Source organism: Felis catus, chromosome B1, assembly GCF_018350175.1.
Source record: "Felis catus isolate Fca126 chromosome B1, F.catus_Fca126_mat1.0, whole genome shotgun sequence".
In the NCBI taxonomy this organism is placed as follows: domain Eukaryota; kingdom Metazoa; phylum Chordata; class Mammalia; order Carnivora; family Felidae; genus Felis; species Felis catus.
Genome location: NC_058371.1, coordinates 114,053,670 through 114,067,901, shown reverse-complemented (window position 1 = coordinate 114,067,901; position 14,232 = coordinate 114,053,670). Strand labels below are relative to the sequence as shown.

Sequence of the window (14,232 nt, the reverse complement as noted above, 5' to 3'; positions counted from 1 at the left end):
TAAGCTCTGCTCTACTATAATATGTTTTCCAATCACAGAAACCTCAAATGTGAGATAGTCACTGAGTAAACCAGAGTTGTTACTTAGGGTAGAAAGAAAAGTCTGAGATTTGCACTGAAATGGAAAGTTTTCTTTACTTACTGGAAGACCAAGGGGTCCTCTGTCACCCTTTTGACCTGGTTCACCCTTCAATCCTTTAACACCATTTAACCCTGGTTCACCCTAAATGCAAAAGCAAATGCCAATTTTGGTTGCTATCATGGGTGCTTTAACTGTGAGAGAAGAGAGCCAGTCTCTGAAATGGTTGCAGATTCCAGTTCTAGGTAACAGCAGAGTGAGGCTAGACTTGTTTTGCATCAGTTCAACATTCATTTTAAACATTTGTAAAAAAATTAATAAACTGAAATCGGCAAATAACGTTCTAGGAAATTCCTGAGGAAGCGTACTCCTTGCAATTGAAATGTGTATGACTGAGTTCTAGAATTTTTCAGATCTACCTCAAAGAAACTGGTGTTATGGTACCTTTGCTCACCAAGCAAATCAGAGACAGAGTGGAGGATGTTGAAGGAGCCTCAGTAGAAAAACCCACTCTGCTGGACTGAAAAACTGGAATATGCAGGACAGTGTTATATACACATATTTTAAGCCTTTAAGCATTTTACCCTGGGGAATGAGCTAAAAATGTAGCAGCTGATGTTTGAAGTGTTGCCATGTAGTGAGTCCTCATTCACGGACATTGCCAAGTTAGATCCCTACATGGATTAATCAACAGAATGGACAACAAATAGCCAATCCCAGAAGAGACTATGAAGACCACAGTACTTAAATGTAGTTTTGATAACTGTCCGTCTGCCCAATGTTATAATAAATAAAGTTGAAGTTTCACCTCAGGTGACATTACAAAAGCCATGGTAAGTGACAAATTCTCTTGACTCTGGTATTTAAAAACCTAAGAATACGGTACATCTATTTTCTATCAGCAGCAGAAATAGAGTTCTGACCTGTTCACTTTCCAACTTTTAAGTACAGACATTAATTTCATCACAAAAATCTGGGAAGATTTGTGAAAGGAAGATGGAGTCTCAAATGCCCCATAGAGTCTCACTGGATAGGCGTGAGAGCAGGAGAGATTGTGTTTACATGGCAGGAAGGATTATTAACCTGGGAGGTATTATCCCTAGGTGTCCGATTGATGAAAATCAGTGTGATGCTTGTTAAACATAGAGTCCAGGACCCCACTTAGAGTTTGAATTTCCAAAGGGGTCACAAAGTAATGAACACACCACCACAACCTAATGGGTTCTGGGGATTCTGAAGATAGGACGTTTGCAGCGCTGCCACGGTAGGAAATCCAAATGTGCTGTGATCAGTAAAGGGTGGTCCTGGGAATGTCACAGAGCTAAAGTCAAGGGGAGGTTAAGGCCAAGGCTCAACAGTCAGCGTTAGTTAACTGGTCTCAACTCGAGATTGATGGCTTTGTATGTATGTGTATGGACTTTCAGCTAGAGGTCTTGAGATGATGAATAGGCAGGGCCGCCTTGGTAGGCCACAGAATTCTGTGGTGAGGAATCATACATTAACATGAGTGGGCATGAACTGAGAAGTTGAATTTATAAATAATCAAATGTAGTGTCAGAAAGACCAAATTTCAACTCTGGACCTAATTTCTAGTCCCAGATTAGTCATTTAGTTAGCAGTGTAACTTAGGGCAAATAATCTAAATTTCATGGACTTATGGTTTATCATCTATAAAATCAAGGAACTATCACAGGTAATCTACGAGATCTTTCCAAACTTAATAATTTTCTGAAACCTATTATTTAAGTAGTGCCTTAAAATCCAAGGAGAAGCCAGGAGTAGGAACTACTGATTTAGTCCAGAGTGGGGGAAAAAGACCCAGAGAGGTTAGATAACTACCAAGACCACAAAGCTGATAGATGGGCTCTCCCTTCTGACCCACAGCACAATGCTCTTAACTCAAACTATAATCCGTGCTTCTGAGACACTGGCCTTACTAGAAGTATGGTGTTCTAAGAAGAATAAAGAGGCATGAATTTTTCCCATTCATGGGTGAGTCACCTGCCTGACCCCAAAAAATGAAACTCAGATTTCTGGGGTCCAACCAATATTTCTGCATTCCTAAAGCTGAGTGGGCCACAGGGAGTTCCTAAAGGAGAGGGTGGGCTGCCTCTAAGCTTTCTGATTTCTAGCTCCAACATTGCATTTATGTGTTCCCCTACCTCTCACCATTTAAATGCACCAACTCACTACTAAGAAGCTTTCAAGAGTCCTTGAACCTTCCCTCATGAGTTTTTTTTTTCCTGAATTTTTAAATTCAGAACAAAGCATCAAATCATAAGATAACAACCGATATTTATTGGGTGTTTATTGACAACTGCACCAGATATTGTGCTAAGTATCTTACAAATATACCCATTAAATTACCGCAACACTATGAGGTCAGTTGCCTACTTGAGTAAAAGAAGGATCAGAGCGGGTAAATAGTCTGCTGAAAGTGACGTGGCCTGTTAGTGGCAAAGCTGAGGTTAGAACATAGGAACTCATTGCATATGCTGCCTGGAAGAAGAAACCTTTCTTTCAGGGCTCATTTTAACTCTCCAAAATGTCCTCTTGGTCTACACAAAAGCAAAGAACTGATGGAAACCATCTTTACAATATAAGCTGCACTAATTCTGATGAGCAGGGGTATTCTCTATTGTTCTCTTATTAATCCGGAGCACAGAGTACATGATACACTCTACCCCATTCTAGACCAGTGATCTCTGGGGGAGTACAAAATTAAGATGTTGGATAGTTAAAGCATTTAGATGCAGCACCGCTATATGACAAACAAGGGGTATCAGTTAACACCTAAATATGCAACTAATGATACCATAAGAAAGAACATCTGAACCAGTCTGAGAATCTCATCAGATTCACCTCTAAATGGTTGATTGTGAGTATACATATTATGATTAGTGATTAAGAAACTTACATAGTGTCATGGAAAAAGGCAAAGCGAGGAGTAATTCATCTCCAGGTGATATCACTTAAATTTGTTGTAAGACATTCTGTGTTGTGAGATTTAAACATCTGGATACTTAAAGGCTTAAAGATTATACAACATTATATAACATTATATAACAGATAAACAAGATGGGACAGACATGCTTCCGTCATGCTTCTCCATGATTAACAGGGAAACAGAAATCCAATAATCAAGGGATTTTTTTGGATTACCTTTGGTCCAGGAAGTCCATGAGGTCCCTGAAAATGAAAAACACAGATTTTAATTAAGAATTGATTCACTATTTCCTAACAGAAGTGATTATTGTATAGAGTAACCAAAGAGATGTAAAACAAGAATCTTCTTCTTGGAGCTATAGCTAGAGGCAGGACAGTGGATGTTAACACCTAGTGAATGTTCCTTCCAGCTCTTGGATTGTTCTGTAATTGGAAATTCACTAACAGCAATTTGTTCTGCTAAATACCTGTGAGAGGGAGAAATATGTAAGAAAAACATTTTTAAAAAGTATTGTGAACCCACACTACTCCTATTTCTCAAATCCATATTTTCGTAAAATCTAGGTGGAACGTGTGACATACTTTGAGTTACACAGAATAGAGATAGGTCCTAAAATACAGAAATTTGCCAAAGAGAAGTCCTGGTGAAGGGAAGACCTTTTCCCATTACTGAATCCTCTAGACCCAAGAAGAATCTAAACAAAGAAGGAAACGAGGAGATGATAGTCAAGTTTGGGACCCTGTGGCATCATTAATTTAAGACTAAGGAAAGGATTCTATCCACAGAGCACTAATCATTATTAGTTAGAATGCATTTGTTTTTACGAAGACAAATTCTTCAAGGCTTTTGTAACAGGTGTTTACCAATGGAAGGAAGTTATAACGCATACATGCATCAGGGCTTTTCTCCTGTATTTTGTGGAAAATCTAACCATAGAGACTAATTAGCTAACCTAAATTACCTAAAGGTTACTGTGGATTGCTTTAAACCTTTCAAGTTATTTGAATTAACTCTTTGGAGAGAGGAGTATTTAAACACCCAACAGCAAAATCATACAACTGTAGGAAAAATTTTTTGTCAAGCAATATACAAATATTTGTTATATATGTCTGCATTGGAATAATATTTTCGCTTTAGATAAGCAGTGGATAAGCATTTTCAGGGAATGGCTGTTACTTTATCAAGTATTCTTATTTTATTGTAGTAATGGTTAAAATCCCTTTAAACTAATCAATTTTATGATATGAATAAGATATAGCCTTTAAAGTTTTAATCTTCTAACTTAAAGTGGAGGGAGTATAAAAGAAAGCCAAAAGTATGTCATTTGCTTAATTCTTAATGAACAGTTTACTATTAAGAAAATAATGTTAATTATAACTATTTCATGATATGAAATAGAAAACAACAGTTAGTAAGAAATAGATGATTGGGTCTGGGGCTCTGCTTTGCAGCTTAGATCATTCCAGTGATGTTCCAGGGGGAAAACATGACCCATAGTTTATTTAATCTGTATGACTAAAGGCATAGAGTTTATTGAGATACCTTAGGGACGAATGTGACCTTAGAGGCTGCCTGACTTGTACCCATCCTGCCGGAGTCAAAAGCAGCTGAAGCACTCCACCTTCTATGTTCTAGCCTTAACACTACCGCCATTAGGTGGACATTTTGAGAATTACACTGGCTTAATGGCTGCCTTCCTCACCAGATAGTTCTGTGAAGGCATGGCCATGGTCTGAGGGATACTTGCGGTGAACACTGGATCCACCAGAGTACCATAAAAGTGAAAAGAAAAAGAAGCAACAATATATGTCATCTACAATTTTTCTCATATTATTTTATAAGTGTGCCTATTAAAATCTCATTAAAATGTTTCAAAGTTGGTTAGACACATTCATTAATGGCTACAATTATTAATCCTGTTATGCTATGAATGGCCTAAATGGGTTGGTTAAGATGATTTTTTGACGTTCATACTGGAGGCTGGAGTAAAGCTCGTCAAATCTATCCTTGATTCTCCTATCACAAAACTACTCTATCTCTTTTCAAGAGATGTATTTGGGAATGAAGGCCAATACTGTAAAGTCAGATATCTCAGAGCACCTCGTATTTTCTGTTCATTCTACAGAGAGCAGCCCAAAATACAAGCTGGCTGTTGTGAGGGATGTGTTCATGTTTTTCTAGTAGCATACTCATAAATACATGATTACATTTTGTAGAGAAGAGAGGCTTACCATGGGGCCTGGTGGGCCATGGGGGCCTGGTGGGCCTGGTGGGCCTATGATCTGTACGTCCAAAAAATAAACATGGATTTGGTTACTTCATTTAGATAAGGCAGTTTGGCTTGGATCTTGTGCTAGGGTTCTGCTAAGGCCATTAATAGCTGCAGAGGAAGAAGGATACTAGAAAAAGTGAGGCATTTGATTCTTTACATTTAGAAATGCCTTCTTGAGAACAGCAACAATAGCAAGAAAAAAACTTTAAAAAAATACAGCTGTTTTACAAAAGCCAGAATAAATCTAAAGTACATTAAAAGAAAGGACAGCAATCATCAAGAGATGCTATAATATCACAATCACTATTAAACTCTCCAATATTTCACTGAGCAGCAACAGGGCTCTGGAGGGGGGAAAAAAGTGTGCTCTGTAATCACAAAGCTCTACCCAAAAGTGTTATGGGAAAACCATTGATTTTTTCTCCTTAGGATTAGACAGTCTCCTAAAAAACTGCTTTTAACTCAGACTTCTGAGACACATTGTCTCTCATCGTAAAAGGCCGACAGACATTTTTTCTATAGTTTGACAAACTAAAAGGTTCACAGTCTTTCTACTGTTGATAAGCCATCTGGCACAGATTGAACTTGGTAAATAATAGGCCTGTTTTAGAGTTCTTTAGTAACCGCGGAAGTTCAGCCACCATCAACTTACGGAAGGACCCTGAGGACCTGGTAATCCAGAGTCTCCTTTTTCTCCTTTCATTCCATTGGCACCCTACAAATAATCGGTAAGAGTTGAGTTGGTAAAGTTGTTTCCAAAGTATAAGAAAACAACTGAATTTTCTCCCCAAAGCCATCATCCTTTTGAAATTTTTATAGTCTTATGCACATAATATACAAAAGAAAGATTTATCCCCTTGCATTTTAGTCTCAAAGAGCAAGCTTCTCCAAATCTCTAGGACTGTGGGTGATATGTGAAATACAATTTAAAGTAAATAAAAACTAGGTTAGGTGTGATTGGTTAAACTTATACATTGTTATATATATCAGATTATAAATGTTATATTTTTTGTGGTGGTGCTCACTTTAAATAGCAAAGGTCAGTCTTTTATTGACATTTATATACTTCCTTGTTTTAAAATAGGCCTAAGGCAGTGAAGTCTTCTATATTTTTTGTTTTAATCTCACAATTTAATTACTGAGGATGAAAATGATGTTTCAGGGTTCTTAGCTGAAAATAGGGTTAACAATACCTATCTCTCCATTTCTTACATTTTTTAAAATTTTCCCTTCCAAATCCTCAGTAAAAATTGTGGGGTAAAGTAATAAAAGCACCATTCCAGTCACACCAAGAGAACACTTTTTAAACAGTACCTTGTTTTAAAATTGCCTTATATTTTTTAGTTTGTTAATTTTTAAATTATGGTTTATTTATTTATTTCTTTAAAAAAATTTTTTTTCAACGTTTTTTATTTATTTTTGGGACAGAGAGAGACAGAGCATGAACAGGGGAGGGGCAGAGAGAGAGGGAGACACAGAATCGGAAACAGTCTCCAGGCTCCGAGCCATCAGCCCAGAGCCTGATGCGGGGCTCGAACTCAAGGACCGCGAGATCGTGACCTGGCTGAAGTCGGACGCTCAACCGACTGCGCCACCCAGGCGCCCCTAAATTATGGTTTATTTAAAAATGATCGGTTGTCACCATCTGATGCATACTAAATTAAAGTGATCAACTCTATCTTTCTATCTTCTGATGAAAATAATTCAGGAAAACATGAAGGTTTATTTTATAATTCACTTGGTTAGATGCTTTAAAACTTGTTTTAGTGCCACAGTTGGAGTAATTAACCAACAATACCTCAAATATTTAAGAATAAAATAGTACATGAACCACTAGATGAGAATGCAGGTAATCATAAAACTCTTTTTTCTTTTTAAGTTTATTTATTTTGAGACAGACAGACACAGTGCGAGTGGGGGAGGGGCAGAGAGAGGGAGAGAGAGAATCCCAAGCTGGCTTTGCGCTGGCAGCACAGAGTCTGATGTGGGGCTCGAAACCCCAAAACCATGAGATCATGACCTGAGCGAGATCATGAAACCAGGAGTCAGACATTTAACCAACTGAGCCACCCAGGTGCCCCTCTTTTCTGATTTAATTTATCTTAACATGAACACATCCTAAAAAGTACAAACATACCGGTAATCCAGGAAGTCCGATTCCTCCTTTTTCACCTGGCATACCTGGGTCCCCCATGTCTCCCTTTGAGCCTTTAAGTCCCTACAAATGATACAGTTTACATGGAACAATCGCACTGAAACTTGATAGTAACATCCTAAGGAAAACAGAATTCCAGATCAATTTTGTCAGTGGGTGATCCTATGCTGAGATGATTCTGATTTTCACTGCTAGAGTTATTTCTTATAGCAATCTTCTACATTGAATCAGTACTATTTCCTCATGTAACAGAAGGGATTAAACCCTATTACTTAGGCCATTTAAGTATGAAAACTATGAATTTAGGTGTTAACATAATTTCTCCTGATTCTGTATTTTTACCTGGCAGTTAATTCAGTATCACTGGTCCTGAAAACAATGTAAGGGACTGAGTTCTCAGCAGTACAACACACATTTTGAACCAGGACTAGCGTTATAAGATCAAAGGCTCAAATAAATTTCTCCCATCTCCATCCACCACACTCTCCTACCCCTCTTAAAAGCAGGTGGAAGTTGCAATCACCATCAGTTTTCAATGGTTCAATATACAGAAACATAAATAATGTAGGCACCAATTATTAAGTGTCTGGTCTTTAGGCATCAGAGTTCAGTCAAGCTTACAAATGTTTCAACTTTTCCACAGTGTTCTTATTTTATTCTCATGACATCTCAATGAGATGATTCATGATGCTTTAAAAAATTCTTTTAAGAGAGAGAGAACAAGCAGGAAAGAGGGGCAAGGGGGGCAGGAGTGAGCGAGAGAGAGAGAGAGAGAGGGAGAGAAATCTTAAGCAGGCTCCACGCTCAGTGCAGAGCTCAACTCAGGGCTTGATCCCAAGACTCTGGATTATGATCCGAGTCAAAATCAAGAGTCGGACGCTCAACTGACTGAGCCACCCAGGCTCTCCCATGATGCTATTTTTATTCTTCTTTTACAGTGAGTAAATAGATAGATGTATATTTTGAATGCTAACAAATCTGAGTTTTGTAATAATAACACTGAAGTGGATTTTTATTGTTAAGTATTTTCATCCAAGGAGCTTCACTATCATATGACCAGATGGCCCATTCTTGGGCAGGGATGGTGACAGTTCTGGTAGTAAGGGGCCCCTGGCTGCACAAACCTATTCATCTTTTCCATACCCAAACCTACTTACAAACAGTAGGAACATGTTTTTTCTTTACTTATACCTATTTAATAGCACTTAGTTTAGAATCACTTGCTAGGTGGGTGAGTGGATAGGTGCTTGAGTGGGTAGTAGATGGATCTAACTGATTAATCAGCCCCTGGTTGGTTTTAGGAATCTAGTGATGGAGAGTAGCAGGGTAGCCTGTCCTTGCTACTGGAGTTAGTAACAGAAGTACACCTTGTGAAGCATATAGAAAAAAACCCCAGCTACTATGTATCTAGGAACCATGTAGTATCTTTATGCATGTTAAATTAATTATTTTTAATGACTAGCATTGGGGATACAACCAGATTTTTAAATGCTTATGTGATCTCTGATTAATAATAGCATATCATCAGAAGTGTCTTTCTTTTTTTAGCCATCATGTTTATTTTATGTGACATTATATTACTTTAATATACAACTCTAATATTAAAATAACTCTTGAATTTAATTTTCTTACCTAATACTATCTCCTGAGAAGCATAGTTCACTAACTGTATCAAGAAACCTCTTGAAAAAAAAAAAAGAAACCTCTTGATTTCTTACAATTTTCTTGATTTTAGTCATTTATTGGGTAAATAATGGAAGCCCAGAAAATATCAAATATCTTGAAGCTAACCATTGTGATTTGACTCTGAATTGAGAGTAGTGTCCATATTCTCCTTAGTCAGATTCTTTCTGACCAGAGGTAAACAACAGCTTAGAGGCCAAATCCAGCCCAGGGATTATTTTTGCACAAGTTGAATCTTTGAGAAAAAATTTAAGGGGTGTTCAGATAAAAAAAAATCTGTGACAAAAACTGTATGTGACCTGCAAAGTCTAAAACATTTACTATCTGGTCTTTTATGAAAAAGTTTGCTAACCTCTGATTTAAGGGAAACCATTGGAGATACTGACATATTCTGTGGAAGCACAAGTGCCCCACTTGTTTCTGTATTTTCTTTTTTTTTTTTTAATTTTTTTTTCAACGTTTATTTATTTTTGGGACAGAGAGAGACAGAGCATGAACGGGGGAGGGGCAGAGAGAGAGGGAGACACAGAATCGGAAACAGGCTCCAGGCTCTGAGCCATCAGCCCAGAGCCCGACGCGGGGCTCGAACCCACGGACCACGAGATCGTGACCTGGCTGAAGTCGGACGCTTAACCGACTGCGCCACCCAGGCACCCCTGTTTCTGTATTTTCTAGTGATCTTGAAAATTAGTTGTAATCTTTATTTGGGGAAAAAATATCGTCAAAACAACACATATAAGGAATATCTAATTTTGTGGAAACTTTTGTTGACTGATTATAATCTTGACCTGTTAGCATTCACTTACAAAAAATTAGGCTATTCTTACTAAATTGGTAATGATCTTATAAGTCTAATAAAAATTCACAGAAGTGTCACTGGTAGAGTGGTAAGGAGTATTAACACAAAATGTCATATCGCTGGTCTGTTTCTGCAAAGAAAACTAACGTCTAATTTAAAACCAATTGCTTTTTAGAGTTAATATAGTCTCTACAACAGATGGTGAAAAAAGAAAGAGGGGATCATATGTCAACACTCATGTCTTTTTGGCTCCAAATCTATAATAAAAGTAGTGATCAATAATGATGCTTTAAATGACAGTATATATCTTTGAAAATTACCTGCTCTCCATCAACTCCTGGGATTCCTGGAGATCCTGGCTCTCCCTGTTAAGATAAAAAGTGATGGCTTGTCTCCATTCATCATTGGTAAATAAAAGTGATGCTGGTTGGTAATAGTACAATTTGACTTTTCAGCAAAGGCATCATAACCCAAGAACATTTTGTTACATCATACGCATATCAAAACTAAGTGAAATAACATTTTGTTAAAGATTACATATAACAATACTTATATGTAGCTAAGATCCAATGTTTTTATTTTTTTCCCCATGTGAGATTCAGGCTAAAGGAAAAAATGGTGAAAGAAAACTGGTAGAGATAATTTGAAGGTTGACTATACCCTGTAACAATAACTTATAAGCCTCAGTTAATTTTTTTCTCCTTAAAAAATCTGTATTATTTCTCTTTATTTTCCAACTTGAGAAAAAAGCAAAAGCATAAAAGTTAACTTAAAAATCGCATGCAGTGTTTTAACTGGCACCATTTGAACAGTGGATACAGATTCATAATTATGAATGTGCTATTTCCAGACATAATCAATTAGATAATATCTTAATCCACATAAAATTACTTTTGGGTGAGTTCAATTACCTATACTATGGTAGGAATGAATTAAAGTTTACTATTCATATTATGACATTTTAGAAACCCTGACAACCCAAAATCTATTTTATCTTAATTGAAGATGACCCATTAAAAACAAATTTAAGCAATGTGCTAGATATTTATCCAACCAACAAAGGTCCAGTCGTTTTTCACTTGGAAAGGTACTGAACAAACAAATTCTTTGAAAGGTAAGATATTATTTTAGATCAATGAGTCACTTTTGCAGATCCCATTATAAATATGCCTGATTCCCACATGGTGGAAACTTTGTAAAGTCAGCTCTCCTGATTGTGAGTGGCCTGCCTCACAGACAGATTTTCAAGGGAGCTGACTTGACTGTATTTTTTCAGAAAGGCTTGTTTGATGATGTATAAACCACAATAGTGAAATTGTTAGAGATCTTTTCCCTGGTAAAAACTTTAAGAGCTCTTGGCCACAGCATGAAATTTGAGCTTTCCAATTAAAGAAAGCCCGACAAACAAATGCATTAAAAAAAAAAAGTGGGGGTGGGGGAAGAAAAAATCTTTCCTTACTCCTGATTTCTCACCCTTTGTGGTAGGAGCAAAGTTTATTTTGCCACAAACAAGTCTGCTGAGGTTGGATGCACCTGGCTAAGCCTTAGTTTCATTCAGTCTGAATGCTTGTCAGCACTCTGGGTCCAATAATGATTGTTTTGCTAAGCTTTTACCTTCAAAATGTGACCCGCGAGTGTTTAAAAGAAAACAGAACTCGTGAGTTATGAATTTATCTTTCACTCATCAAATGTAGTTTGTAAAGAATTACTTGATGTGTAAGAAGTCAAACAATCTTTGTTTGATAAAGAGAAACACTAATTGAATAGGCTCCCATTCAGTCTGAGGCTGAGTCCCCAGTGCAAATGGGTTCTACACTTGACTTCGGCTGCATTTTCTGACTCTTGGTCATAGGCACATCTCACCCCTGTTATCCCAACCTTCTCAAGGAGAGATCAAGGAAAGCATGAAAGATTGTATCAGTCAGCCCAAGATCTCAATTACAAGATCATTGTGCAGTGTGTGGGGTGGGGTAGAGTGACAGCATAGTGGGAAGGCCAGCAGGGATGAGAGGTAAGGGAGTATGACTAACTCCCTCCCACAGCTCACTTGTCAAGACACTCATTTGGCCAGCTTCCTCCCGTCTTTCATTTTCAGCTCAAAGTCATCCTTGACTCTTAAGACTGAGAGGAGCCTTCCTGTATGGACATCCATAGCATGCACTCATCAAAGCACTTACTCTATTTATTAGTAATTGTGCCTTTACTTGCCTCGCTCCTGTTCTAAACTGTAAGCTCCTTGTTGAAACCCCTTGCTATATATTCAGATATCTCTGTTAGATATTAGTCTTTATTATAGAGTAAAGGCTCAAAAATGACTTATTGAATAACTGAATTAAAAAATGAGTAGCAATTAGATTATAAAACAAGGGGAGGTGTATATGTTTTAACACTATTATATACCCTTCATGGCTGGGTGGTTCTTTTTGCCTCTTTAGGACAAGGGATTTATACCCTTAGGGTGGCTATAGGTCTTTGGGCTTTAAAGAAGAGTAAAGTCCTAGGAGCTTTTGAGGTGTGTAAGGGAAGAGGTATGTGTTTAGCACAGAAGCAAGGACTTTAGATCCTGGTTGACTCTACACAGAGGAAAAGGGAATCTGCAGATTCACCCCTCTGTTGTCTAGTCCAGCTCACCAAGATATTAGAGAGCAGGGATCCAGGCTGACTTGCTTATCAGGAACAAAGACTGTGTAACCGGAGAATTTTTGTGTTCTATCTCTTAGGGCCCAGAATGTGATAGAGAAACAGAAAGTTAAAAACCCAAACCTTACAATAATGTTATACATGATAACTGTTTAAAATTAGGGTCTATGTTCTAAGTATATCTTCTATGGGTAAGGACCTCAGCAATATTTTTTAATTTTTTGTAATAGAAAAATAATTTTCCATGTGTTAGCTTTCTGTTTTTAAGTATCTTAAAGAGTATAAAAGCTGGTGTGTGTGTGTGTGTGTGTGTGTGTGTGTGTGTGTATGTGTGTACATGACAGACTCAGCAAATAAAGTGCTTTGAAAGGCATCAACAAAAGATGGATTTCAAAATCACTTGAATCTCCTACAAAAATCCAGTGATGAAAGTCATATTTCAACACACATGGCTCAGTTCTAAAAAGTGAGAGACAATGGCCATGTGTTACTTGCTCAAATTTGGTTAAATAACTAAATTTAAGTTTGGAGGGGTAAAGCTGAAACCACCGACAAATCTGAGATATAATCAAGTAATTCTAGGTTTCTGTTGTTCATAGTTGGTATGTTTCATTAGATAAGATTCAAATGGCAGAATGAATAAATACAATGGGATTTGTTATAAAAAGTGGTTGAAAAATGATTCCTCAAATTTTCATCTGTGAATGCATCATGCTAAAGCTTCTGTTATTATTTTTATTACAAAAAATTAAAGGGAAAATCTTTTTTAGTGTTAGAATAAATTTTTCTTCAATCCTCCTGTATATAAATATTTTCCTTTTTTCATATACTACATTTAGTGGCTCTTTACCCCTATAATTTCTATAAAACTTGTTTTTCCCTCATTTAATATTCTGTTTTTCTCAATGTCCTCCCTTTAAATTTTTTTTTTTAATTTTTTTTTTCAACGTTTATTTATTGTTTTTGGGACAGAGAGAGACAGAGCATGAACGGGGGAGGGGCAGAGAGAGAGGGAGACACAGAATTGGAAACAGGCTCCAGGCTCTGAGCCATCAGCCCAGAGCCCGACGCGGGGCTCAAACTCACGGACCGCGAGATCATGACCTGGCTGAAGTCGGACGCTCAACCGACTGCGCCACCCAGGCGCCCCCCCTTTAAATTTAATGCTAGTCTTATTTCTCTCCCTTCTTACCTAATCTTACTTTTTTTTCCCTTTCTGATTTCCTGTCCCTTCAGCCCAGACCTCAGTGTCCATTCTTAGCTGCCTTAAGCAATATTGATGATCTTAGCTTCTCCAGTATTTTCTAAAAATGATTTTTCAAAGATACATATATTTAAGGTGGGATTCTCTGTACCATAAGTGGTAAATGGAAACAAGTAAAATAAAGAATGACCTTTGGCCCTTGTAGTCCTTGAGGTCCAGGTGGTCCAGGGGGACCCTAAATCAAGAAAAGACAAAGTTTTAAAAAGCAGCAAATATATGTATTACAATTTATGCTTTAAATAATAAGTACACCATATACTTCCATTATTTCTGTCATAATCAAACATCCCCCAACATTAATTTGCAATGGGGACAAATTTCACCAGTTATGTAAGTATAAAAACTACCTACTTCTGTGCAAAACTATCAATACATTTAGGCAAAATAACACTGA

General features: G+C 37.3%; 1 protein-coding gene across 18 annotated transcripts in view; it reads right to left on the bottom strand.

Annotated features, from left to right (window-relative positions):
• COL25A1 (collagen type XXV alpha 1 chain) overlaps nucleotides 1-14,232 on the bottom strand; it is a 467,566-nt gene that overhangs the window by 26,735 nt on the left and 426,599 nt on the right. For 11 of the 18 annotated variants that reach the window (XM_019829115.3, XM_019829105.3, XM_019829103.3 and 8 more), the window contains 7 exons: nucleotides 13,969-14,013; nucleotides 10,255-10,299; nucleotides 7,435-7,515; nucleotides 5,950-6,012; nucleotides 5,257-5,307; nucleotides 3,241-3,267; nucleotides 142-222 (listed from right to left, as the gene is read on the bottom strand). In XM_019829115.3, coding sequence (XP_019684674.2) covers nucleotides 142-222; nucleotides 3,241-3,267; nucleotides 5,257-5,307; nucleotides 5,950-6,012; nucleotides 7,435-7,515; nucleotides 10,255-10,299; nucleotides 13,969-14,013 — 393 coding nt within the window. The remainder of the gene's footprint in view (nucleotides 1-141; nucleotides 223-3,240; nucleotides 3,268-5,256; nucleotides 5,308-5,949; nucleotides 6,013-7,434; nucleotides 7,516-10,254; nucleotides 10,300-13,968; nucleotides 14,014-14,232) is intronic. The other 7 variants (XM_019829113.3, XM_019829114.3, XM_019829119.3 and 4 more) reach the window with 1 other exon arrangement.